The 26,087-nt window shown below is 52.5% G+C and overlaps 1 protein-coding gene across 2 annotated transcripts; it reads right to left on the bottom strand.

The window, feature by feature from the left end:
* Positions 1-89: 89 nt before the first annotated feature.
* On the bottom strand, positions 90-25,398 carry VSX2 (visual system homeobox 2). 2 transcript variants are annotated; one of them, XM_055716199.1, is made up of 5 exons: positions 24,750-25,398; positions 23,388-23,472; positions 20,396-20,519; positions 2,860-3,040; positions 90-1,881 (listed from the first exon to the last, which is right to left on the bottom strand). In XM_055716199.1, the coding sequence occupies exons 1-5, from the start codon at positions 25,189-25,191 to the stop codon at positions 1,487-1,489; spliced, it is 1,227 nt and encodes a 408-aa protein (XP_055572174.1). In that variant the 5' UTR covers positions 25,192-25,398; the 3' UTR covers positions 90-1,486. The 2 variants fall into 2 exon arrangements, with proteins under 2 accessions (XP_055572174.1, XP_055572175.1); XM_055716200.1 differs by having other exon boundaries at positions 90-1,818; positions 24,750-25,391.
* Between the last annotated feature and the right edge of the window lie 689 nt (positions 25,399-26,087).

Here is a 26,087-nt window from a genome sequence, read left to right as displayed (position 1 = left end):
CTCCCACCTCAGGCCACGGCCTGACATCCAACCCCCTTCTCAGCTCCGGCGGAATTCATCCTCCCTGAACATCAGTGACCAGACTCATACACAGTATTCCCATTTAGTTTTATTCTGGTTCATATCTTTACAGAAAATGGCACATAAATCACAGATGCTGGATGACTAGAAGTTGTTACAGCTCCATATCTCAAACACCTCAATACTGAATTCTTTTCTCACTGTATATACATTATTTACACACCATGGGCTATCATCTAACACGTCAAACGACTGGGGGACAAAGACAAACAAGGGCAGGATGGAGGGGCCTAACCGTTGACAGAAGAAAAACAGTAGCTCTGGGGAAAGGGTGCTCACAGCTGAAAGCAGGACAGAAGGGTCACCTGGAAGTCACTGTCCTACGGCTTTCGGGGGGGAATAGCACCTTACCGGGATGGGAAGGTGATGGTACCATGGAGTAGGTTTGGCTGTGTGGGTCTGCATGTACTCGTGTGGAGCAAGCTGGGATACGTATGTACACGTTACAGGGTGTAATCGGGGTGGGTGTGCATGGCTGTCATTCCCTTTAACACTCAGAGGGTGAGCTGGACAAATTTAATTCAGCAAATACATTGGGCGGCTGTTGTTGTCTCTCCTGGAATAATGTATTCAGTAAATAAATTTGCCATTCAGCCCCCCTGCAGGGGCGCAGGGCTTTGGCGTTCGGGGCAGAGCCAGACCTGGCTGTGGTGGCCAGCCCTGCAGGAGCCAGCAATGTGGGCTGGGGCCGCATCTCGGGGTGCCAGGTGGGACCAGGGTGTCGTGTCCACAGGCTAAACCTGCTTTTTCCTGCCAAATGGAGGCAAAACTCAACTGGTCTGAAGCTGCGGCCCCCTCCCACCAGACCCCAGCGCCAGGTCTGCCATGGGCAGAAGGTGCAAACCACCCTGGATGGAGAGTCACCATGTCATACACATGCTGCCGTGGGCTTGTCCCACGTGGGCCAGAGGCAGAGGTGATGGCTGGGGGAAGGTGGTGGGTCTGCCTGGGGCATGGTGGGACAGGGTGCCGTGGGAAGGGGCCTGGGCAGCACTGGGGAGAGACGTGCACCAGGGAGGGCATGGTGGCAGGGGACAGGCTCGCTCAGAGATGGCAGATGGGGGCTGGGGCTGGAGCAGGAGAGAGCCCTGGAGCTGGTCAGCGAGGCCAGAGGGGCCCAGACCCTCCGTGTCCACTTGGGTGATGATGACGATGGGACACTTCCCAGTACCCCAAAAGGAAGGGGCGAGGGGGTGAGGAAGGCCCAGCGGGGCAGAGGAGCAAGGGGCAGGGGTATGCTCGAGGGGAGCAGGTGGGGGCACCCCTGCCAGGCAGCCCCAAATGCAGAGACCAGGGCCCTGCTCCCCGGCAGGGGCAGCCGGGGGGGCCTGGCGGTCCGAGGGGGAGCGCGGCCCCCAGAGGACACAGTGTCTGTTGGGGCTGGCTTCCGCCACCTCTTCCTCCCCTAGATCAGCTTCTCTTCCTTCTGCAACGAGTTCAACTTCTCCATCTGTCTCTCATCCTCCACCGCTGCTGCCTCCTCCCCTGTCTCCGGCTTCCTGCCTGGGGCCGGGGTGTCCCCGGCGATGGTCCCCAGGACTTTGGTGCTGTGCTCCTGAGCTTTGGCCCTGAGGGCAGCAATGCTGTTTTCTCTCAGTTCCTCCTGGGAAATGGTGGTTTTGGGATCGGGCCCCCTCTCCTCCTTGTCACCCTTGTCAAGCTTGGGCAGGGCCTGGCGCTCCACCTCCGTCTTCCTCCCCGCCTCAGCCGCTGCCTCCAGAGACTTTTTGTGCATCCCTAAAAAGAATTGTTGGTATTCGGGTTTAGAAAAGCGCCTGGGCATGGGAAAGCCATCTTGAACTGAAAACAGCAAAGATAAAGAGAGGCCAGAATTAAGGAAAAGCAGAAACCCTCGCTTCACGCAGCAGTCACGGCGAGGGCAGCCCAGGCAAGGCAGCTGCCTGCTGGGGCAGCCCAGCCTGCCATCCGTGGCCTCAGGGCTGCCCCAAAGCTCTGTAATCGCTCTCCCCTTCATTTCTTTCTGTGAACCTAAAGCTAACTTGTCCCCATGTGGGGACAAGGGTCTCAGACAGCAGCCAAGCTGCCTGAGCTACACAGAGGTTGGGGAGGGAGTTTCCCCCATCGCCTATTCCTGTGTCAACCTGCTCCTCACACAGCCCACCCCTCTGCCTCTCTCAGTTTCACACAGATGGAAGGACAGGACAGCCCACCGTCAAGAAGCCAGACACTAGTTTTGGGGCAGAACCAGCCTGAAAGGTCAGAAAGCGGGAAGCAAAGAGCAGGAGCATAGTAGGGTGGCTGCTACCTCCATGTCTGCACAGAAAACCAAGCGAAACCAGGCAGAAATGCAGCTCCCCCAGGTGCCGAGAGCAGAAGGAGGGAGCAGGGTGCTTGCACTGGGATGTGGGGCAAGGAGAGGGCATTTGAGGGTCCCGGCTCCCCACACAGCGTGACAGGGCTGGGGGAGTCAGAGTGGGATGACCTCCTGCCTTGGGCACCGGTGGGAGCCCCAACTCCAGGGCTGGGCACAAGGGATGCTCGTGGCACAGGAGGCCAGCCTGAGCATGGGGGAAAATTCCTGCCCCAGCCAGGTCTCGCAGGTCAGGATTCAAGGACCAGCAAGGGATCTGGGATGAGCAGTCAGACCCTACTGCCAAGGGCCACTGGGGAACAGGGGATGGAGGGGGGCGGGGCGGGGAGACCTTGCCCCACTGCCCTCCACCCATGTTTTCCATATGGCTCTGATTTCTCCCTCGCATCACCCCCACCGCATCTCGACCCGCTTGCCATCCCCCGTGAAGGTGGCTGCTCTCTTACCCAGGAGCCAAGGGGCGCAGGACTCCATGATGCCGTCCTTGGCAGACTTGAGGATGGACTCGGGCAGCGGGATGGAGTGACGTACCATTGCACCGTAGAGCCCGTACTCAGCCATCACGCTGCTCCTGCCCCAGCACTTCTCCCTCTTCCGCCATTTGGCCCGGCGGTTCTGGAACCAAACCTGGGGCAGGCGACAAGGAGGGACATGGGTTGTTTCTGGGGAGAAGGTGTGTCAGTCCTCTTCCCCCATGGGAACACCTGTGTGCTTCTGCAGCGGCATGAAGTCAGATGCATGGATGCTCATCCTGAAAGCACTGCGACCTCTTCCCCCACGCAACAGCCGCTGCGTATCTCTCCCTTCCTCCCTTGCACGAGTGGTGAGGGCCAAGTATGAGAGCAGGTCCCAGCCCTCTCCGCAGGATGTAATTAATTTGCCATCACGGTGTCTTTTCCTAGTGGCTTTTGGGTCTCGTGCCTGGGATTTTCTTTCATTATTTACTGGGTGTCTACGCTGCAGCACAGGGCTGCGGGCAGCGGTGCCTGCGGGGAGGGCTGGGATGGGGGCGGATGCTCGGGAGAGGTGGGAGAAGGGGGAAGCTGATCTGTGCGCTTCGCCCTGAATTCCCAGTTTGAAAAGCCCCTCATCTTCTCAGAAAATTGGCAGAATAATCTCTGAGCTGTGACCTGGGGGGCAGCGAGCAGAGAGGCGGGCGGTGATGGTGGGGCGGGGGTGGGGGGGATGCTCGCAGAAATCTATTAGCGCTCTCTCTCCGATTTCCATTCCTCTTGTCTCCCTCGCCCTCCTCCCTCCCCAGCTCCCCTCCCTTCCCACCAAGCAGAGGCATCAGCTTTAGATGAAAAATTGCTTGAGGTCTATTCAGAAGGAGGCAAAGGAAGAGTCAGCCCCAGGGGCAGCCCAGGCCTGATTGAAAAATAAGTTAATTTCAGTTTGAATCGATGGGCCTCAGGCACTGAAATATCACGGGAAATTAAAGCAGCTGGTCCCCAGGGAACCACGCCATTGACCTGTGCTAATTAATGCCATGGAGTTACCAGGCCCCTCTCCAAGAGGCAGCCCCTCCCTCCCCACGGACACCCCAAACACCTCCTCATTTAACTAATTAGACTCACAGAAAATTGGGTGTTAATTTGTTTAGGATTTTTTTTTCTTTTCTATTTTTTCCCTCCCTTTCCCGGAAAGTATACGGCAGAATGGAAATGAATGGCAGGGTCTCTCTGGCAGATGGATGCTCGGGGTCACTCTGCAATCTTCTCCGACTTGATTGCTTGATTAGGTCGTTAGCACATTAAAAAAAAAAATTGCTTGCCGTCTGGCGCTGGCCTGATGAGTGGGATGAGGCGGGAATCGCCTGGGTAATTTATCTTTTTATACTGCAAAGAATTTGATTTCAATCTGCAGATATATGGAGGTGCCTTTGACACCTGTTTAACATTACAGAGCTGACAGCTTAACCCTCTCTTGTCCCCACCACCCGCAGCTGTGGGGGAGCTCAGGCTGTGGTGGGGAGCACTGGGGGACTGGGGCAAACCCCCACCTCTGCTGGGGGGACCACGAGACTGATGCCGCGGAGTGAATGTCCTGCTCCCAGCTGGCAAGGCAAGCTCATCTCTTCTACCTGTGCAGAGGGGAACTGCCAGAGCTGCAGGGCAGGCGGGTGGCCTGCTAGTGCTGGTGACAGCCAGCCTTGACCATTCCTGGGAGCCTGGCTGGCCTGGTCCCACAGGGAGCTCTGTGGGGTGGGCAGTGTGGTGGTCCCAGCGGCTGTGATCCCAGCTTCTCCCAGCAGAATACACTCTGTGCATGTCAGAGGGGATTTTACAGCCCAGCTGCTTCACCACAAATCACCTCCTCTGCATGATAAGCAGTCTGATTTACACTTTCATACTGCCGATATGTAACCCCTGGACCATGGATGGCTGCAAATCCACCTGGGCCTGAGCAATGACCCTCAGGAGCACACAGCTCCCTCTCTCCGCCCGTTCCTCCATGCCTGTGACACACGGGTCTGCCTGGTTGTGCGGTCAGCAGGATGCTGGCAGGGTCGCTCACTCCAGGCCATGTGCTCCTCCCACCCTCAGAGCCTTGGGACTGGCTCGCTCTGCTCCAGCCTCAGCACAAACCCCTGCGGTTCCTTCTCACCCACCAGACCGGGGTGATGGGGCAGCCACCCCTGTCACCTCCATGCTGTGAGGGGGCAGCTCACCCCAGCGGGGCCAGGAAAGGGACCCTGCCTGTTCTGCCCTGGATAAACCAGTCCAGTCACATCTCTTGCCACAGAACTAACTCCTCTCTGTCTTCCCTGGCTTAGGGAGAAATTCCTGCACAACCCAAGAGCTGGCACTGGCAAATCTGCCCTGTTCCGGGGCTGCAGTGACACCTTTCCATGTACCCAGAGCAGCCTGCAGGGCTTGGCTTTGCACAGCTGTTTTTGTCACCAGTTGCCACACAGGGATCTCAGCCAAGAAGAGATTTGTCCATTAAGTACCAAGTGGCTAACTTTTTAAACTCTCCTCAATCCTCTTTTACCCTGCTACCTCTTCACTGATGCTTTTGCCACCTCTCCCTTTCCCCTCCCTCCTGCCTTGATGCCCCAAACATCTTCTCCCGTGCCTCATGCTCCCCTGCCCTTCTCCCCACCAGGTCTCAGCCTGCCTCAGCTCTGCCCACTGCCACTAAACCTGCTGCCCTGCAGCATCCCCTTTCCCACGGCAGGGCCACGTGAATGTCAGAGCCAGCAGAAGCTTTGCCAGCTGGCAGCCCGGTTTTGATTTGAGCTGATGGAAAATTTTCAATCAAAAAATGCTGATTCAATCACACAGGAAAAACTGCATCCGGCCAGTGGAAGTGTAATCAAAATTATCTATGACTTTCTTCTGAATGCTGTATTTTAATCTCAGCCTCCTAAGACATGCAGAATCTATGCTTTAAAGCCAAATGGGAAAATCAAAATGACATCAACACCTCAGTAAGATCATTCTGAGATTTCCCAAACCACTTTTTGTCATTTGACGGGCTTTTCCTCTTGGTTTTCACTAGGAAAAAGGAAAATCTGAAATCCTAGTATTTCTAGAAGAACAGAAATCAGGAGGACTGACCATCTTGCTTTAATACCAGGAGCCCTATCTTCATCTCAGGCATGAAGCTGCGTGAAACCAATGGTGCTCAGTGCTGAATATTGCTGGGATAGACCCCAGCCCACACCTCTGCCACAAGCCTGTCCAGAGGAGCTCAGAGGGAAGAGCTCAGCAGGGCAGTGGCAGCCCCCACGTCATTTCAGATCAGCAGAATTATTCACCGTGACCTGTTCTTGGGATTTTGCCCTCATTCAGATGGCGCTATCAGTGGGGATTTCTTTTGGGAGAAGATCTCACTGCTTGCTTCAAGTTTCTTGATGTTACCAAAATTTTCCTGTGCCTTGATTCTGAGCTGAATTACACATCAGTTTTAGCAATTCTGAGGTATTTTTGGCTGTGTTGGTACATCAGCTACAACTTCCAAGTATGCAGTTATGTATTATTGGCACCTCACTTTTCCTGGAGAGGGTTTTGCCCTTACACTTACATTTTACTCATGGTTTTGGTATTCCGTGTCTTCCTTGGCTGCTTGTTGTCTTTGCTTGGAGATGCCTACTGTACAACTTCCTCTGGCTCTGTAAAATTCAGTCTGCTTCAAGCGATGTTTAGGTTTGTCCGCGTTTCCTCTTGTCCCTTCCCATCACGTGTATCAGCTCAGCTTTGTGAAATGCTTTATTGACATGGCTGTGTACCACACGCCTGCCTTCTCACTTGCTTTCATCTGGCTCTTTGTTGCACAGCCCAGGGTATGGTGAAAAGACAGCGTTTGTGCTTCCACCACTTCATGAGCGATGGTGAAATCTCGTGATTAATTTTAGAATGAAGCACATCAGATGTTTGTACAAAGCTATCACAACCTGATGCACAGAGGTGTCTTTTGGGCCAATGTGCTACATCTTAAGACGATTTACAGCTTTTTATTATCACACAAGCACCTTCTGTGAAACATGGGAAGCTTGTTCCAAGAACCCTATCCTCAAAACATGGACAACAGAGTAAAGAGGACAGGTTTGTCTTGCTATCCACCAGATGAGTTAGCATCTAAGTTCAGGCCATGCATGCACGTTTGCTGTTTAGCAGCCCAAAGCCCTCTCCTAGGCTGCTCCTGAGGCTCTGCAAGTGCTGTCCTTGGCACACCAAGTGCTGGATCTCAGACAGTCACTGCTGTGGGGAGCCGGGGCAGCAGCCAACCACACCTCTGAGAAGGCTGCCAGACACCCTCCGTGCACCAGCAGCAGGAGAAGGTGATGCTCACTGCAGATTGCATGCTGCCGGTTGGGTATGCCTGCACACCCTGCAGAAACCACAGGCTCTTCCATATCCATGGATTTTGGTCTTCTAGGCATAGAAAAGCTGCAAGACCAAAATCCATCACCTTGCAAAACCTGCTCTCAATTTAAAGCAGAAAAACAGAGGGTGGTAATGTAACACCTCTCTCAGAGAGGACCTGCCCATCAGCTCAATGTCTATCATTTGGTTAGAGCTGAGCATCACACTCCAACCCCACTGACCTGTCTCCTCCAAGAGCAGCCACAGTCTATGAGCCAAGAGAGCAGCAAACACCAGCACCTTCAGTGTCATCTCCTGGATCTTTGTTCCACGTGCCTGTTGTTTTGAGGCTCCCTTACCAAAATCAGCAGTATTGCAAAGCCTTATAAATGGGGATGTTTTTAACCTTAATCATCATCCAGTTCTCACCCTCAGTGCCCACTGCCCAAAGCAATTAAAATTGAGGCCCTTTGTGCTCCACCACAGGGTTGCAGCATTTCAGAGTCAAGACTGGCAAGGTTATTCTTGCCAGTTCCCTCCTCTGAACCACAAATTATGATGGATACTTCTTTGGATTATTGATGATGCAGAAGAGCAAATTGTAGTAGTAGGAATCTCTCATTTTGCAAAGAGACGTGAGACTCGATGTGTCCTTGTTATTCGCATTCATCATGTTAGTTAGTTTGTTTACCTAATCAGCTCCTGAAACATTGTCTGCTAAAGAGAGAAATCGCCCTGAGGCTGGCCGTGAGCCAGGGATCTGAATTAGCAAAGGGATGTTTTAAAGCATCTAGGGAGTTACTGGGTATTGTTTCTGTATTGTTTCAACCTAAAATTTTCACTGGTTACACTTGTCTTCTTGACTGCTACTTTTCAAGCTGGGGCACACAGACAGGAGAATTGGTAGTGACCTTTTTTTGTCTTTCTAATTAAAAAATGTTATTTTCCCTGTCCAAGCATTCCTCATCTCTTAAAGGAAAATTCTGGCCTAGGTAATGGGGAATTTTTGCTTCACCAAATCTCACACGCTGCCTTTGACATAGCATTTCGACAGGAGTCTTTCAAATAACGAGCAATACGGAGCACAGGATGGTCCCAGCCCGAAGCAGTGCACGCTGCAATGTCCACTAGATGGCCACAAGCAAATGCAGGTCCACACATGCACAGGCACACATGCATGTCCACACATGCACAGACACACATGTACAGGCGCACATGCACAGACACACATGCACGTCCACACATGCATGTCCACACATGCACAGACACACATGCACATCCACACAGGCACAGGCACACATGCACAGACACACATGCACGTCCACACAGGCACAGACACACAGACACAGACACATGGACACACCAGCTACTTGCCCCACCAGCACATGCATTTGCCAGGCTGCAGGGAGCAGCCACACAGGGCTGTTGGCAAGCCAGCAACTAAGGCAAGGGCCAAAATCCCAATTCCTCCAGCAACAACTCTGAGACCATGTCCCCTGCCCATGGACTAACAGCACTTCTTCCATGCTGTCTGATAATTCCCCTGGAGCAAACCTTCAGCTTCAGGGAGCCAAGCTGTCACTCTGTACGATCCCCGAAAAGAAGCCATTTCTGAAACTGAGCTCTTCAAGTGAGGACACAGCAGAGAAACCCTGTCCTGCCCAGCCAGGCAGCCTGGGAGCTTTCTGAACTTCTGTGACATTGCCTTGGGTTGTAATCTGCTGTCATGGTCCCACCTGATGTGATGGTGCTGGTGGCTTTCTGACCCAACACACCCGTGTCCATCCAGCACCATGCCCTTCTCCCAGGGATCCAGACATCTCGGGCTGAACTGTGCAGAAGCGGAACTTCTCACATTCATCCACCAGATCTCTTCCCTCTGTAGCATTTACTGCCATGGAAAACATTCAGACATCTACACCAACACTCTGTAGTTGCTTTTGTCCCTTTCCCCACCGTGCTGCTTTGGACTGATCCTCTCTGTAAGCACAGCAATGCATCGGCACAGAGGAGCTGTTTCTCAGTGCAAGCTCCTCACACCTCTGTCTGCATACTGGTTTCCCCTCTTCTGGACTAAAAAAACCTGGTCAGACCCACCATCCCCCTTACAGCAGAATGCTGGTCCTAAAATCATGCCCAGCAGCATAACTGTCACTTCCCCACTTGAAGCTCTTTGGTGGGTCCTGCTGCAGACCTCCAGCTCACCCCCATGCCCAGGACCTTGCTGCCATCCCAGCACACAGTTCTTCCTGACAACTACACATCTCCCTTTCTACCGTCTTTCTTTCCAACGCAAGACTCTACAATGAGAGCAGTCAAATTGAAAACTTCCTTTGAAAAAACAGCTGTGTTCTCACCCTCGTATCGGACAGGGCTGGTGGCCCTGGCAGGGTTGCATCTGAGGTTGTCAGCACTGCAAAGAATGGCCTCATACCTTCCATGGACCACGGCCCCGTCTGCACTTATGGGCCCTGGGGCTTTTTAATGAAGTGCCACAAGAGTGTAAGGTCTGACTGGGTTCTGGGACTTCCTCAAATCCCTCCCCTGTAGCAATCACTTCGGGAAAGTTTCCTGTCCCCTGGCTGCTGGTGGAGACTGCACCACTTGCATAAGCCTGGAAATGGTTTACTGCTGTCTTTTCAAATGTAATGTCAAAATTATGGGCACCGTTTATGGTGACATCACTTTCTATGGCTGGTGTAAAGTGGGTATGAAGCTAAATGAGAGCAGTAAAGGTTGCACATGGGCTGCATGGCTGATTGCAGGACTCATCATCCCTCCTCTTACTAAACACTGGGAAAGAGCTTTCTGAGCTCACATTAGAAAGAGCTTTTCCCATATACAGCATGGCAAGAGCCCTTCCTGGTAATAGCTGGCATCATGTCTGATGCACCCAGCTCACAGGTCCAACCAGACATAGTGAGATGAGCTCAGTGAGACAGGGAGACAGTACTTGTCCCTCTCAAGCAAAGACACGATGGTTCATCCAAGCTTGAGCCTCCTCTAAGCTAAAGTAGCACAGGGCACAATTGAATATGAGCTCAATATGGCACGCACAAAAATGTACATGCTATTACTGTGCCACATGCCACCAGTCCTGCTGAATTGTGCTCTTAAAAGCACTATGCAGGCCAAGTATTGCTACTTATTGCAATTTATCTGACTTTATGCAGCCAAAGCTGTAAAATCCCTTTTGACCAGGGAAGACATCTTCAGCTGTGTCCCCTTGGCAAATCTGAGGTTTTCACCTAGCCTTGTCACCTCATGTGGTGACATGTTTTCTCACTTGTTGTAACCTTCAAAGAGTGGAGAACATCATCAGGTGTAGGGCTCCCACCTTCCCCAAAGGAAAAGTGTGCACACAACGTGCATGGTAGGTATAGTGAGATCAGTGGTTCAGCACACGCTTGATCTGTGCAACACATCTGCACAGCAAATGCAGTTTGAGACATTGATTTCATCACGGCCAGACCATGATGCCAGCTGACCAGCAGGTTAGCTGGAGCTACAGCTCCATATAAGCTGCCAGATGCTGGGACATGGCAGATAAACACCCAAATTCCCCTTTTCCTAATGCTAATTGAAAACCAGGAAAAACATCAGGGTCGTGGGTGCTTCATAGTCACATGAAAGCTTGGTGAGAGTGCACCTGTCATCCTAGTCCACACAAACCCAGGGAGATATTTGTCATTGTCACAAAGGGTGATACTGCACACCATCCTTTGGGTGCTCACAATGCCTGGCTCTGTTAACCAAGCTGCTATCCTGCCTGTGTAATTTCATTTTGCTTCCTTTTCCCCCCTGTTCTGCAGGTCCTCTGGCACAGAGGAAACTTTAGCATAGGTCTTCATAAGCAACCATATGCGATGAACCCTGTGACCATGTGGGGACATACCATATTATCACTTTCGCGTTACAGCAAGGCAAGACAGAGCACTTGGAGAAGAAATGTCACATTCCCTTCATGGTGCTTTTCAATGGGCACCGAAATCAAAGCTTGGGATGCCAGCCTTCCTCAGAGGCTGTGGAGCACTGCCCATGCTCTGGGGCTGTCCCTTGCATGCCAGAAGCAGCTGGATGTTGCCCTTTCCTTTATTAATACACACAGAGCAAAGGGCAAACGTGTGCTCTGGGGTTTTCCAGAAAAAAATGTAGGAGCCAGAGGCTGTGCACCAGCAGGAGATGGTATCTACAGCACTACCTGGTGCCCACCGCTTCCCAAGATAAGGCTTTTGTAGGGGGCAGCCCACAAAGCCCCCTGAGGGCTACAGCACAGGCTCACCAATGCACAGGAACTCTTGGTGCGTTGAAGCCTTAGCTGGAAGATACCTACAGAAATGTGTTATGTATTAAAATATATTGCAGCATGTTGTAATAAGTTCCCATGCAGCAGCTTGGACTGAGCACCAGAAGGAGAAAGTTGTAGTCTTTTACAATCTTCCCTTAGGAAGATACATGGTAAGGATGTTGTTTGCAATTACTTGCCTCATGCAATAAGAGATATCTAATCACCCAACGTCAGCAAATCCTTCACTAGGCTGTCGGGAATCTGGGGAAGGAGGAGGACCACCACAGCCAAAGACCCAGCCAGAACCATGCTCTGTCCCCGACCACCCCCCAAGAGGTCAGAGCTGGCAGTTATGTTGGCTGCACTGGGGTGGCCCTTCAGCACTCTACTCCTACCATGTGTCTGCTCCTACCTCTACATGTACCTCAGCCCTGTATACCCTTAAACTTTTTTTGTAATTGATGACTCCAGGAGTTTTCACATGACACCTTACAGCTGCAGAAGACTCTTGCTGCAGGCCCTGGCTGCTGCTGTGGCACTGACACCTGCAGCCAACACTGTCAGCTTGGGCTAGTGCGCAGCACAGCTAATGGTGTGACCTGCAGAGCTGGCAACGTGCAACCCGCTCCTGGACGCTGCTCGCACCAGGGCAGCACACCGAGCTCACCAGGACATTCCCAGGTATCCCCCATGCTTAGTTCACCCAAGCCAAGATCACCCAGGCGGGGACCCTCCCTCAGTTGTCACTTAGCCACTGAAGCCTTGATCTCAGTCATGGTCACCATATAACCTCAACAAATTCACAATCGTCTAAGAAATGGTGGGGTACTGTAATGGCAGTCATGGGGGACTCTGAGTTGGAAGGATGGCAGTGAAGCCAAAGATCCAAAGAGACCTAGAGATACCAGAAACCCCTGGTGGACATAAAACAAATTATCTTGGAACAGTGACCGGCACAGATAGTCATCATGTACATTTACATGGATGGGTTGGCTAGATCCTTCCAAGGGGTTGTTTCCCAACAACACTTGTGGTTCAGCCCCCAGAGGTGAGCCAAGCAGTGCCTTTAGAGAGGAAAGAGTAGCACGGATGAGAAGGTACTTCCCTGCTGACCCTGCAGCTGCAGGTGAGTTGGAACTTCCCAGAGGCATGGGTGGGCAGCCTGGTGGCACTGGCCTGGCTGAGCAACACGGGTACGGGCTCACCCAGCCTGGCAAAGTGCTGCTGCTCATCCACATGGTAGCAGGTTAGCTCCAGGCAGGCAGGAGTCAGTTAGCAGGTCACTTCTAGTCAACAGAGGGACATAATCCCCATGTTTATGAATGGGCAACATGCATGCCATGGGCCTTTCTATAAGCCACAGGAAGGTGACCAGCTCTAAGCAATGCTTCACTTGTGTTTCCTTGCTAGGAATTTGCAGAGAAAGCTGCAGCTGAAAGCTCTTATAACTACTAGCCAAAGCTTCAGCTCTGCCTTTGCTCAGACAGTCAGGAGCCTAACAGAAACCCACTGACACAGAAAGTAGGGAGAAACTGTGCTTCTCACACTCGGCAAGTCCTAAGCCGAACACCTCTTGCTGCTCCCAGGGCAACACCACTGAGAGTAGCCAGAAGAGCACCTGATGCTTTCTCACAGCCTCAGATCAAGGTGGTCTCTAGAAACCACCTTTGCTGTAAGATACTGTAGCAACAGTTCATTCTCCAACTCGGTTTCTCTTTCCTGCTCCACAGACAAACCTGCCAACCTCACACGTGTGGAGATCAGGGTCATCCGTAAGTCTGTTGAGGACTAGACTTCTCAACACTGCACTGGCTTGCAGAACGCCACCCACAAAGAAGGGCAAGGAAAAGGCAGAGGATGTTCGTGCTGCCAGAGAAGAATCAGAAGAACTTGTTGAGATCTATCAGGGTAAAAGATAAACACTAGAGAGAAAAATAGATCCATTAAGAAATAAAGGGGAGAGTAAATTAACCGTGTCTCTAAAGTGCCTCTGTTATTGAACTGTTAAAAAAAAATCTCTATTCAAAGTCAGGAAAGGAAGAAAACTTTATAATAAAAGGTCATTAAAGGAAAACCTGAACACACAGCCATCAGCTGGTCCCTCTGCCAGGCATCCTAAGGCTGGAGGGGAATTAACTATTGAATTTGCTAGGCTGCCAAATTATTTCTTTTAAATCCGTTGTGAAAAACCACAGCAGTATCAGAAGAGAGAAAAGAAAGTTCATCATTAAAAGAAGGAGTGAATGCAAGTGTTCCCAGCACAGAGATTTCGGGTAGATTTCCAGACGAGCTTAAGCGATCGAGGAACTGCGGCGCCTAAGCTAACTTGGAGAAGCATTACCCTTAACCTACTGTTGTTAAGAAAATAGGGGGATAAACGTGGGGAAGAGTTGTCACAGCCTGGCATTAAGCCTGCAGAGCCATTCCTCATTGTCCTTTGTCTTTGCCAAGGCACTCTGATGCAGCAATGGGCTACAGCACATTTCGTTGCCTGCCTGTCTTTCCTCTCACAGGGAGCTTAAGTGCCCCAGCACTTGGGGGTGTCTGATCCTTGGTGACGGCATCTCCAAACCATGGAGAGATTGAAGGAGCTGTCGCTGTAAAGCCCAATCTCCCTCCCGATATGGTGGAGGAGCACACCAAAATCACACTGTCCTTTATGCTGCGGCAGCCAGAAACGTCTTGCAAGGAACAGAGCAAAGGCAAGGATGGGTGAGTTTGGTTTTATTTGGGTTTTTTTGTCCCATACAGAAAATTGGCCAGTGGCTAAAGCTGGCTGAAGCAACTCAGGGACTAAACATAAAGGGATAAAGTGGTACCTGGGTATACAAAAAACTCATAACTCTATAGCTCCATTGCTGCACTGAAAAAACACCTTTTAAACTGCATCTACAGCCCCAGCTGTAGCAGAATAAAACCCACAAGCTGGGCAGGCAACCTGCACCTGAAGAGATGTTCCCAGCCCTTCGTTTTCCCTCCTGTATCCTGCCACATTTTTTTCCTCTGTCCGAAGACTTTCCAGACAGTAATCCCTTTGGGAAGGCTTGCCTGGGCCCCTGCTCTTGCCCATCACCCAGCCCCTCTGTTTGCAGCTCTGGTAATTAACTTGTAAACAAAGTTCTAGCACATGGACTGAAAATGGGCCATAGATAAAGGGTAATGAAAACACTCCATTACAGAAAGGGCCAAATTAAATAACTCTTAATTGAAAAATGGAAATGAATATGAATTTAGATCAACTAAACAAGCATGTTATTGAAGAGGCAGCAAAGTGGATGAACTCCTCACGTACCAATTAAAGACATGGAGGCAGAGATGCACCATACGCCATGAGAAACACTCATAATAATATTCTCACCAAGCCAGTAAGTTTGATTAGTTTTATTACTCTCACTTGTACACTTCCTACATTTCTAAAAGCATAGGGGGAGTTAATGACCCTTATCTGGTATCACACTGCCATGGCTCGCCCGAGTGCTCAGTAATTATTGGCAAAGGTAGCCAGCACTAGCTGCTCAGCTCTATTTCATGATTAACTTCTTGCAGCATTCTTAAAAAAAAAAAATTAAAGTATTGAAATGGTTGGCTCATGCAGCAGCAACACTTCCAGCTTCTCTATCACCCTGATAATGTACCTGCACCCACCCTGATCGCTCTGCTGATTTCCCTCCAGCTATATGATCTCCATGAAGGTGCTGCATAGAGAGGTGGGAACCTGCTGGCACCGCGCCTCGAGCTGGCCTTTCTCTCTTCTAAGCGTGTCACCCAAAGTTTTAGCAAGAAGAGACAGGACCTCACTTACTGAGAGTAATAGTGACGAGCATAAGCTTTGAAAAAACACCACCACCACTACTTTCTGCAGCACTAGGAAATCCCTTGGTGGCCATTCCAGGCACAGATTCAGGAAAGGTCAGCAACTGCATGGAGCAATCAGCCCCATTCCGCGTTTACACCGTGGGATTAGGACCACAACTCAACGCTGTGCAGCAAGCAGGAAAAGCTGGTGGCAGAGGGAGAAGACAGGGCTGCTAAAGCGGCATAAACCAATTTTTCCTTCACACTTTCTATCTTGTTTCTTGAGGGGACTCCGTGCATTCACTCCTGAGCTCTTGCTCTGTGCAATACAGGTTCCTCGCACCTTTCCAAATTACGTTCACCTCTAAATACAGAATGTTTTTGCAAAACTGAAGCAAGGTAAGCCTCTTGTTATGAAAAAATACTCTTGGTACAAATGCTTCCCTCCGAAGGGCCATCCCTCCTGATTCCTCCATCCGCATTCAATTCCTAAAGGGCTACACAGCAATGCTGAAATGTGTTAATCTGATGGAAGCTAAAACAATACATTTTCAGTTAGGGTTTTAGTTGGCTTTGGTTTGTTTTTAGCCAAAATTGACCCCTTTAGCTGCCTGACAGAGCTTGCTGGATACACAGACAATCCCCACTCCTCGCACATAGCACCAGCATCTCCTTGGGGTTCCTTTTGCTTATGTGAGTAATTTTACTTGTGTGAATAATTGTCCCAAAATTCTTCATCCACATGATTACCATACAGTCATTTAACAACAAGAACTGACAATTTTTAGAATTTTTATTCTCTTTTTAAATTGATTAGTTCCCTTAAAAGGTAAATCTAATGTCCCCACAATGGCAGTCAAGACCTTATTTTTTGGAAATACTGATTAATCAATTTTTTGGATCAGTAGGAGACATACTGTAATGACACACATACACAGTCGTTTCAATAATCCCAAATCAAACTGTTACTGAACTTTAATATTGCAGATACTGGTGTTCAAAGTCTGGAACTGTCACATAATAAATTCAATAGGGATAACTTATCTAAAATCTACACATTACACTTAAGAGCATCTGTTATGAGGAACACACTGATTTAAGTCAGGTGTCAGAACACTTGTCAGCTTAAGGCCATTTTGAATACTTCAATTCATCTGTTAAGGATATACTTCCCCACACGAACCTACTTCGCTCGCCTGGACTTTACAGAATGGTCTGTGTTTATTCTAATAGAGGCACTTCAACACTTCTGAGTATTCTTTCAAATACATTGATTAATGCAGTCTTTTTCAATATCTTGCAAAATGGCCCCAGTGACACCTGGTCTGACTTGTGCAAAGTGTCTCACTAGGGAAATTAAATTCTTTTCCCACATTGCCCAATGAGAGGATGCTCATGTTCCTACCAGGAGCAGTCAGCTCTATATGGGAGGAAGATGCATGCAATGTGGAAGAGTGCTGCCTTGAAAAAAAATACACTTTCATCCTCTCTTTAAATGGAAGGTTTGAATATTTTTTTCTGAATCCAATGTTCTCTCAAACCAATAACTTTCTCGGCCTCTGATGGCTATTTGTAGTGTTCTGCTGAAGGTTTTACATGCAAGCAGTTCCTATATATCTTTCTCTCAATTGCACTCTTTGAATTTCACTTTCATATTGAATTTCATAGGTGATTTACTTTCTCTTTGACTACTACCTCCTGAGAAATAATTCCATGAATGAAAATAAGGGGTAGATATCACTCTTAGGTGTGGAGCCAGTTGGAACCCACAAGAAATGCTGTAAAAGTCCACAGCATGTGATGCTCACAAAAATCTAAGAAAACACTTTCATTAATGACCTACAAGAGGGAGAGAACAATGTTGAAAAATGGGAGGAACTGCAAGCTACAATGAAAAGGCAAAAATACAGAACTCCTTTGAGCAGTTAGAAACTCCTGCAAGAAAAAAAATAAATACCGTGGCATGAAATTATCAGTATCATGAAGAAGAGAATAAAGATTCATTGTCAGCTGTCTCTTCCAAGGGGCATGAAATGATGCTAATAGATTCAAAGCAAGATTTATTTCACTTGTGCAGTTCTGCTGCAGAACTTCTTGCTGCAGTATATTAAGATATTTACATGTGTTCAGAATCCCAGGGGGCTGTCAAAGTACTCAGTGAGTATCACTAGGTAGCTGCCCTGCTCTCATATTCTTTTCCAACATCCACCTCTTGCCAGGCTCACTCAGGGCTGGAACTTAGGGCTGGTAAGGCTGTTACTATGCCTGTTAGCCACAGTTAATAAAATGTCATAGGAAACCCAGAACACTGAAGGGACAAAAAAAAACCCCAAACTGTCTAAAAAAGGCTTGAAGTGGCTGAATTAGATAAATAGAAAGAAGTAAATATGGAAGCAAGTAGACCAGTGCTAATCCAAGGGTGTTTCTGCAAGGACTCAGAAGTCCAGCTGAACTGCTGTGAACACACCCCACCTGCGGCTGCAGGCATGTGGTCCCTTACCTCCAGGAAGACTGGCAGGCACAATGGGCTTTGCAGAAGAGCAGCCACATGATTAAGACTAGCGTGAGATTTATGAAGAATGATTTAAGAAAAGATCATCACAGCTTGCTGAAGCGATGACGACAACCAAAAGTGACAGTCAGGAGAAGAAACAGCTTAAATGTATTTCAAGAGCGTGAACATCATAGCAAGGGGGAAAGAATTAGACTTGTACAAAAGGGGCTAAAGTCAAAAAGGAACACAAGGTGAAATATCAAGAAGCATGACCAAGGCTGGGAATCATCTTGTCATGGCTTGTGACACACAAAAAGGTACGGACAAGGAAACTTCATAGAAGATGTGGTAAGGGACAATCAGGTGCTGACCCATGGGAAAGATCAGTGGTGCTCGGGACTCCTACGTGACCCTGATGCTCACTCTCGCAGGATGCTTGTGCTCTCACACAACAGATGCCACAGAAATTCTGCTGTTTGTCATGAGCAAAAGTGTTAATCACAGGCACTTTCTCCTAGAATATGTGCACCATCAGCAACATGTGATGTTCAGAACAGCCACATCATGGGGTATTTCTGCTGTCCAAGTCTAACATGATCTCTAGGGCAGAGGAGTCACAGTAAAGAGCGCTCCTTTGGTTTAAAAACTGCAGCACAGAAAGAGCAGGCAGTTGTTCATTAGCCAGATGATGAGTAACATGCTGGCAGCAAGTCAGTGACAGCTAAGATACGTTAGCCACTATTTCACTTCCAAATCAGATAGAACATTAGAGCGAGACTAGAGTCTCAGCACTAGCAGGATGCTCCAGATGCTGAAGCAGTGCATGCAGTGTCCAGCTCTGCGCTGTCTGCCACAACATCTCCCTCCACCTCACCCCTATGGCCCTCAGCTCTGGCCAGAGAAATGGTGCCTCTGCAGTTCAACATACACTGTGCCACTAGATGAACCTCTTCCTTGGAAAGGTCCGTTATGGGAAACCAAAGGATATTCTTTCCAGCCCAGCATCACATGGTGGGTACAGGCAACACTAAACTCCAGACAGGTCTCTCCCCTTTTCACTTGATGCTCTACAGGGTTGCGTGTGCAGAAGTGACCCTCCACCCAGTTCACTCTCTCTAGAGGCAAAGCATCAGGGCCTGTTGCTCAGAGCAAAATCCTAATATGTCAGGTAGGATTTCAGATGATGGGCCATCATTTCTGAAGACTGGTGGAAATCCTGCCAGCATGCAGGTTATCTACAAGCTGTTAGGTCAGCAGGAGTCCTGCCAGCACAACAGGATAAGAAGAACAACTTGCTTTTATAAAAACATCACTCTTGATTGAGCACAAGAATGAGGGCGGTGAGAGGGGGGCTCAGGACTGAGGGGAAAAGGGCTGCACTTTTGTTTAGGAGCATCTCCCAGTCCCTGCACAGGGTCATGCCTCAGCAGCTTCCAGCATCAGTGTTGTCTTGCTAAGTGCCCTCTGAGCTACCTTCCACAGACTGGGAGGTGCTGGGCATGCACAAGAGACTGAGCAGGAGAAGGAACCAGGGAAACCAAGATGCTCCCAACACCACGTGGCACTCAGGCCAATGCCTCTTACAGAAACTCCTGTGCAGCAGGCACAGAGGTGGCTACTGCCACTGTGCAGGGGACCAGGCCAGTTTTCACCTGCACCAGCAAAAATGGGTTCCAGGCTTGGCCATTACAGCCCTGCGCCTTGTGCAGCCGCCTGGCGGGAGCAGGGCACGGGAAGGAGGGAGGCAGCAGAAGCTGCTGGAGTCCGCCTTTGTGAACGTCACGTTTGTTCTGTCCAAGCACACTGTGCCTCCTGCGCTGTACACAGCAGCTGTACATCTTCTCTGGCTTTCGGGACTGTAATGATTGCTTGCATACTGGCTCCATGCACACCAAAGGCTGGAGCTGGCACAGCCCCGCAGCTCAGGCTGCTCCTTACCACCGGAGGATTCACCACACAGCGGCGATACTCCACACCACCTCCTTCTACCTCCTCACAGTGGCACAAGAGGACTGGCATGCAATTAAACCCCAAAACATTAAAAATCATTAACAAAAATTATCTCCAGAAACTTTCAGGGAAGCTTCACTTGAAGAGGCAAATGCAGTGAAAGTGCAGAGATGGTGCAAACACCTCACTGGGACTCACCCATCATTCCCACACTGCGGTCCTAGCTGCCTACAACATCCCTGTGCATCCTCCTGTGCCCAAAGGAGCAGAGATGAGCTCTTCCCTTCCCACACTGCCCACCCAGACCCGGTCTGCAGGAGGTTGTCTTCTTGCCTATGCCACCAACACCTCGAAATGCTGTGGTCTTTCCTTGCAGACCAGCTCCCCTTCAATGATTTAGGATTCCCTCTGTTATGCATATCCCAAATCACTGGTACAACACACCAACGTACAGCACATGTCGACATGCAACAGATCCGAATCTGCCAAGATCTGGCTGCCTACCCATTGAAAGCAGGGGAGTAGACAGCCTGGGGAGGTTTATTCAGAGCAGTGTCAGCCCTCCCCTGCTGCTGTCTTTTCTTCAGGGAGGGATGAACAAGGCTGAGAGGAGCAGGATAAGGGGGTTCAAGAGATATGATTACCTGTATCCTGTCTTCTGGCAACTCTGTTTTCATGGCCAACATCTCTCTAGCATATACGTCAGGATAGTGGGCCTCGTTGAAGGCCTTTTCCAGCTCCTCCAGTTGGTAGGATGTGAAGATTGTCCTGAGGGGAGTAAAACTCTTTGATCAAAAAACACAAGAAGAAGCAGCAAAGCTGATGAAGAGTCAGAGACAGGGACACAGAAGCTACAGAAACCTGGGTAACCTGCAAACACATAGCTTTTCCCCCATCTCCCATGTTTCTGTGCGCAAAAGGTCAGGTGCCAGGGTGAAAGGAGAACCAGAAAATGCCAGAAGACAGCGCTTTGAACAGTTACAAATCACCTTCCCTTTCAGGGACTTGCCTCTGGAGACAGTCCCTTCCCAGCAGCGAGCACCCGCAGCCAGCGGCGATGGCAGCTGCTCTTACATCTCAGACTCCGCTGCCTCTCGTGAGGGTCCTGGGGGTGTCCCTCTCTCAGAGCCCCCCTACAACAGCACATCCACCCCTGGCCTGGCTTAAAACCACCCCCCTCCTCCTCTTGCATCCAGAGGTTTCTTAACCCTTTGATAGTCACACTGAGATAAACCAGCATCCCCCCAGCACCCTGTCTGGAGAGGTGCTGAGCCCTTCCCCAGCTGCCAGTCCTCAGCCTCTTCAATTTCCATGAGCAAATAATCCTCCTCGGGAGCCCTGGTCCTTGGCTGAATCCTCCAAAGGTTTTATCCACTCTGCTCCCCACTGCTTTTCACTAGTGTCAGCTCCCTTCCTCTGCCTTCACCCTGCTGGCTTCCACTCCGATATCCCATTAGCTGCTCCCTGCCAGTTTGCATTACCCCATTATCCTCTAGAAATCCTCCTGGACCGCCCTGGGCGGGCAGCAGCCCAACCCGCCTCTGCGCAGCCAGTTCCCGGCTTGGGACAACCAAATTGAAAAATCAGCAGCTGGAAAGCCGAGACGGATGAAAGCCCTTCTCCAGGGGAAGGATGAGAAGTCTTGGACCACTTCCACTCCCCCGAGGGTTAAAACTCCCACCTTCCAACCCCCCTGGTAAACAAAACGCATTTTTTGATTAGAAGCTAACAACACTCGAAGGGGGGGGGGGGGGGGGGGGCGGGGAAGAAGAATAAAAAAAACAACAAAAAAAAACCCCAACAAGGAATTGCAGCCTTTGTTCAAAGTAAACGTATAAATATATTATCAAACTAAGAAACATGTACCTCCCAGAAGGGGAAAGGAAAGAGGAAAAAAAAGTCTTTTTCTGAAATACATCTGAATTTCAGAAAAGCCCTACAATTCCAGAGAGCATAAACAGAAAATCTCAGAAATATCCTCCGCTCTTCCGAATCGAAAGGATTCCACCAGATCGATAACGTTACTAACAAAAGCAGCATGCAAATGCAAGGGACCTGCCTGCAATCAGACCCTCCTTTAAATTCACTCTCAAATCCATTCTCTTTTCAAACAGTTTTCCTTCAGCTCCGAAAAATCTGTGAACTCTAGGGACAGCAGAGGCACATTAACTCGTGTATTTTCTCTCTGTCGGACCGCAAAAAAAAATAAAAATAAAAAAATCCCATTTTGATCCAGTTTAAATTTCAAGCCTTCCCCTCCACCCTCCTCCGACCAAAGCACCAAAGCCCCGCAAGGCTCACTGGCGGGAGGGTTTTACCTGGCATCCAGCTGAAGTTTCCCCCTTTTAGCTCTCACCCCTTTCCCTTTGGCAATCCACAGTCCACTATCCCTTTCGGTGTTCCTATCCTGCAGCTATCTGCAGACCAGTGGCCTGTCACCTCCCAGCCCTTTCTTGGTACTATAGGTCTTAACCGTTTAGTGCAGAATACACAGCTACAGCTAGATGTTGCAGGTCTGTTTCTGTCCAGAACTGAAAATAAACCTGAATTTCGTTTCCTCTCTTCCATCCAAACCGCGACCTGTACACCAGCCCCTGCTGTGTTTTCACCCAGCCCTGTCCAGTCCACAAAGAAAACGAACCCGTATTTACCCGAGAGCACCCAGACTGGAGCATTTCCCGGGGGAGGGACCCCGGGTTTGGGATGAGCCCTCCAGACCAAGCCTCCTGTTGCACACCCATAGCAGGACATCCCCTGGGATGCTCGGTCTCCTTCTGCGCCGCATCCTGCTCCGCTTTCACTGGGGCATCTTTTAATCCACCCTTCCCGCATCGCGGCAGGATTGATTTAATTATTCCTAAATCACCCTCGGTGGATGGTGTCTGGCCTTCCTTTGTCCTGACCCTCCGGCCACAGCAATGCCAGAACCCAGCACGAGAATTTTCGTTCCTATTTATAAGGTGCAGGCAATCCAGCTGCATTTTAACTGTGGGAGAAGTCAGGCAAAGTCTATTACCCTGACCCTTCCCGAGGGGAAAGCGAATCCCCTCCGGATCTCCCCAGTGGATCTTCGTTTCCTTAACCATTTCACCAGCTTTTTCCAGCTTCTCTGCAGGCTGTGTCTGATTCCCAACTAATCTATCGGCAAAACATTTATTTATAAGTAATAAAATACTTAAATAATGGATAGAAAATGTCTCTTGCTGGCAGCCAATATTAAGATTGCAACATTAAGATTGGGGATGGGTTTGATTATTTTGGACGGGTTGATGCTATTTTTTTCTCCCCTTGAAGACCGGTGATCCGCATCCCGGCCAGATGCTCCCGGGCCGCTTGGCTTCGCGGCTCGGGATACCTGGATCCGCAAGCAGAAAAATGAAATAAAATGCCACCTGTGGCTGATGCCCCCGCTCCCTACAGGCAGGTCCCCAAATCCCGTTTATTTTGGATGGGGAGAAAGAAAAAAGGAAAGGGCCCTGGGGAGAAGCCGCAGGGGCGCCGGGGCTCTCGGGTGGCCGGTGCCGGGAGGGGTATTGCTCTCCGGGCCGGGGGACGTCGGGCCGGCCGGGCTCCCGGGTGTCCGGTGCCCTGGGGAGGGAGCGGCGGGAGCCGGCGAGGGGGCGGCCGCTCGCTTACCTGTGCCGCCTCTTCTTTCGTTTCTTGCTCTGGTTTAGGGAGGATTTAGACATTTTCCGGTCGCTGGAGGAGACATCCTCGGAATCTGCGGAGAGACAGGCAGCGGCGGTGGGCTGGGGCTCCCTGCCGGCCGGAGACCCCCGGGTAGGGCCGGGCCCGGCGGCTTCGCTCCCTCCGGCGGCTCCGGCCGAAGGTTTCGTTGCGATCGCGCCGCGGACGGGGCCCGCCGCTGGCCGCTCCCTCCAGCCCGGCGCGGCCCCAGCGCTGCTCCCGCTCCCGCCGCCGGTGCCGGTCCGGGCGGCTCGGGGCGATCCGCCCCCGCCAAGGAAGGCTCCGGGCCGGGACCGGGCTCCCGTTCTCCCCACTTTCCCCCGGAGTCGTTTTGCCGGGGCTGCCGTTGTCTCGCTGCTAAAATGCAGAGCCCCGCAAGCTCAACAAAACCGTAGGAAAACGGGGCCGCTGCAGCCCCCTCCCCGCCGCCGGGCACCCGCGGCCGCCTTCCCCAGCCCGGGAATCCCGGGCTTCCCCGCAGAAACACCGGAGCGGGGAGGGAGAAACTGAGGTTTATGGAGCTACCAGAAAAATAATAATAATAAAAAAATTATCCCGGGAGGACCGGTTGTCTGCCCGTGGCCCCTCGCTCCCCCGGGCTGCCCCGGTCGGCCACGTTACGGGCAGGGCGACGCCGGCTTCACCCCGAAGGAGCAGCCAGGGACGGAACCGGGACCCGAATGCCTGTGCGCGCGGCTGTGCCCGCGGCGGCCGGGGCTGGCCCCGCGCTCCGGCCCGCTCCTGCCCGCGGCGCTCCGCCACCCGCCCGGCCCCGGCGCCGTGCCGCTCGGCGGGCCCTGCTGCGGGCGGGGGCGGCGGGCACCGGGCACAGCCCCGGCCCGGCACCGCCTCGGACGGCCCCGGCCGCTCCCGGGAGGAGGCTGGGGGGTGCCCCCGGCGCCGGGGCCGGGCGCTGCCGCCTGGCCGCTCCGGGGGGACCCGAGGCAGCCTGAACGCGGGGCCTGCGGGCAGGGCTGCGGCCGGCCGCTGCCGTCTAGGGAAGGGACGCCGAGCGGCCGTAATTCCCCGGCAACGAGTTGGGGCCGCGGAGCGGTCGCTCCGCCGGGGCTCCACGCTCTCCGGGGCCGGGCGCCCCCGGCCGTGCCACTGCACCGCGACCGCGGCCCCGGACGGAGAAGGAATACTGTGCCGGCCGGCCGCCGTCCTCCTCCTCGGGACCGAAACGAAATCGCCGCTCCGCCGCCGGGCACGGGGCCTTCCGCCGGGGCGCCGGTTGCCGGCGGCTGCCGGGGGCTGCCGGCGGCGCTGGCGGGGCGCGGCGGGGTCCCCGGGGAGCGGGGACGTGCCTACCTGAGCTGGCCGTCTGGCTGCTGTCCAGCTGCCCGGGGGCCCGGGCCAGGGGCTGCAGGTGGACGCTCTGGGGGTCGGAGAGCACCTCTAGGAAGGTGGGCTGGGTGTAGAAGCCGGGGATGCCGCCGGCCCCCAGCAGCCCCATGCCCACGCCGCCCACCCCGGCGGGGCTGAGCACGGAGCGGGCCGCCAGCAGGTGCCCGGCGGGCAGCGAGTCCAGAGCGGCCCGAGGGTGCGACGGCGGCTCCTTGTTCAAGCCCAGGATCTCCTGGATGCCGAAGCCGGTGCAGCGGGGAGGGGTGGGCCCGGAGCTGGGCTTGGCCCCCGCCGCGGGGGGCGGCGGAGGCGGCGGCGGCGGGGCGGCAGGGGCGGCGGCCGCGCCGTCGGGCTTGGGCTTACCGGGCAGGCTGGGGGCCAGCGCCGCGCCCGCTTTGCCCGTCATGCTGCGGCCGGCGGTCCCTGGTGCCCGCTCCGGGAATGCCTGGGAGCCCCCGGCTCAGGCCCCTTTTATCCGCCCAGCCGGGAGCCCGAGCGGGGTCAGAGCGGCGCAGCCAATCACAGGGGCCAGCCGCGATTAGGGATGCCAAAAAGCCGGCACCGGCGGCGGCGGGGCCGCTGCTCGGCGGGCTGGGGCCGGTGCCCACCGCCGGGCTGGGGCCGCCACCGCCCCCGCGCCGGGAAGGGCCGCCCCGGCGGGGCAGGCCCCGGCCCCGCGTCGCCCCCGGCCGCGGCGGAAGGTGGGGTTCGGGGGGCTGGGGGCACCCGCGCCCTCATAAACACGGCTCCAGCCTGGCCGCGCACGGCGCGGGGCACCGGCCCCGGGGGAGGGATGCACAAAGCAGCCGCGTAGGGAAGCGCCGGCATCCCGGCCTTTTCGCTCATCCCGTCTTCCGAGATAAATACGTGGCCAGCAGGGAAATAAGGGTGCAGGGAGGAAACCTAAGGATTAAAGCCGAGCAAGCGTTCCTTGAAAATGTAGAGCTGGAAGCACCGTGTGCTGGAGAAACACCCGGCTTCATGCTGTCGGAGGTGGTGAAACAGTCGCTTGGCCTCGCCAGACACCCCTGCCCGTGGGTTTCTGGGCCACACGGTTCTTCATTAACCTTTCACCACCCGTGGGCAAGATGCCACGCACCTCACACCTCGTCCCTGCCAGGCCTACCTCGACCAAAGACATGAAACGAAGAGGAAGCCTGAAGTACCCCCTGCTTTGCTCAGCCCGAGGCAGCAGCTCCACCACAGCATGTGCCTTGGGAGTGGTCAATAGTCCACAGCGTGGCCCCTGGAGTATGCTCGTGGGAGCCACTTAATCCATGGGACACCAAGCCTGGGCTGGGA

Source organism: Falco cherrug, chromosome 7 (genome assembly GCF_023634085.1).
Source record: "Falco cherrug isolate bFalChe1 chromosome 7, bFalChe1.pri, whole genome shotgun sequence".
Classification (NCBI taxonomy): Eukaryota; Metazoa; Chordata; class Aves; order Falconiformes; family Falconidae; genus Falco; species Falco cherrug.
The sequence above is the reverse complement of the archived record's forward strand: the minus strand, read 5'-3'. Positions and strand labels throughout refer to the sequence as shown.

Excerpts from the sequence above, each read along its gene's own strand:
- VSX2 (XM_055716199.1), bottom strand. The coding sequence starts at position 25,191 with ATGACGGGCAAAGCGGGCGCGGCGCTGGCCCCCAGCCTGCCCGGTAAG. Across the intron at positions 3,041-20,395 it reads TGCCAGAAGACAGGATACAG|GTTTGGTTCCAGAACCGCCG; the intron begins GTAATCATATCT and ends CGCCTGCCCCAG. Across the intron at positions 1,882-2,859 it reads CTGCGCCCCTTGGCTCCTGG|TTCAAGATGGCTTTCCCATG; the intron begins GTAAGAGAGCAG and ends TGCTGTTTTCAG.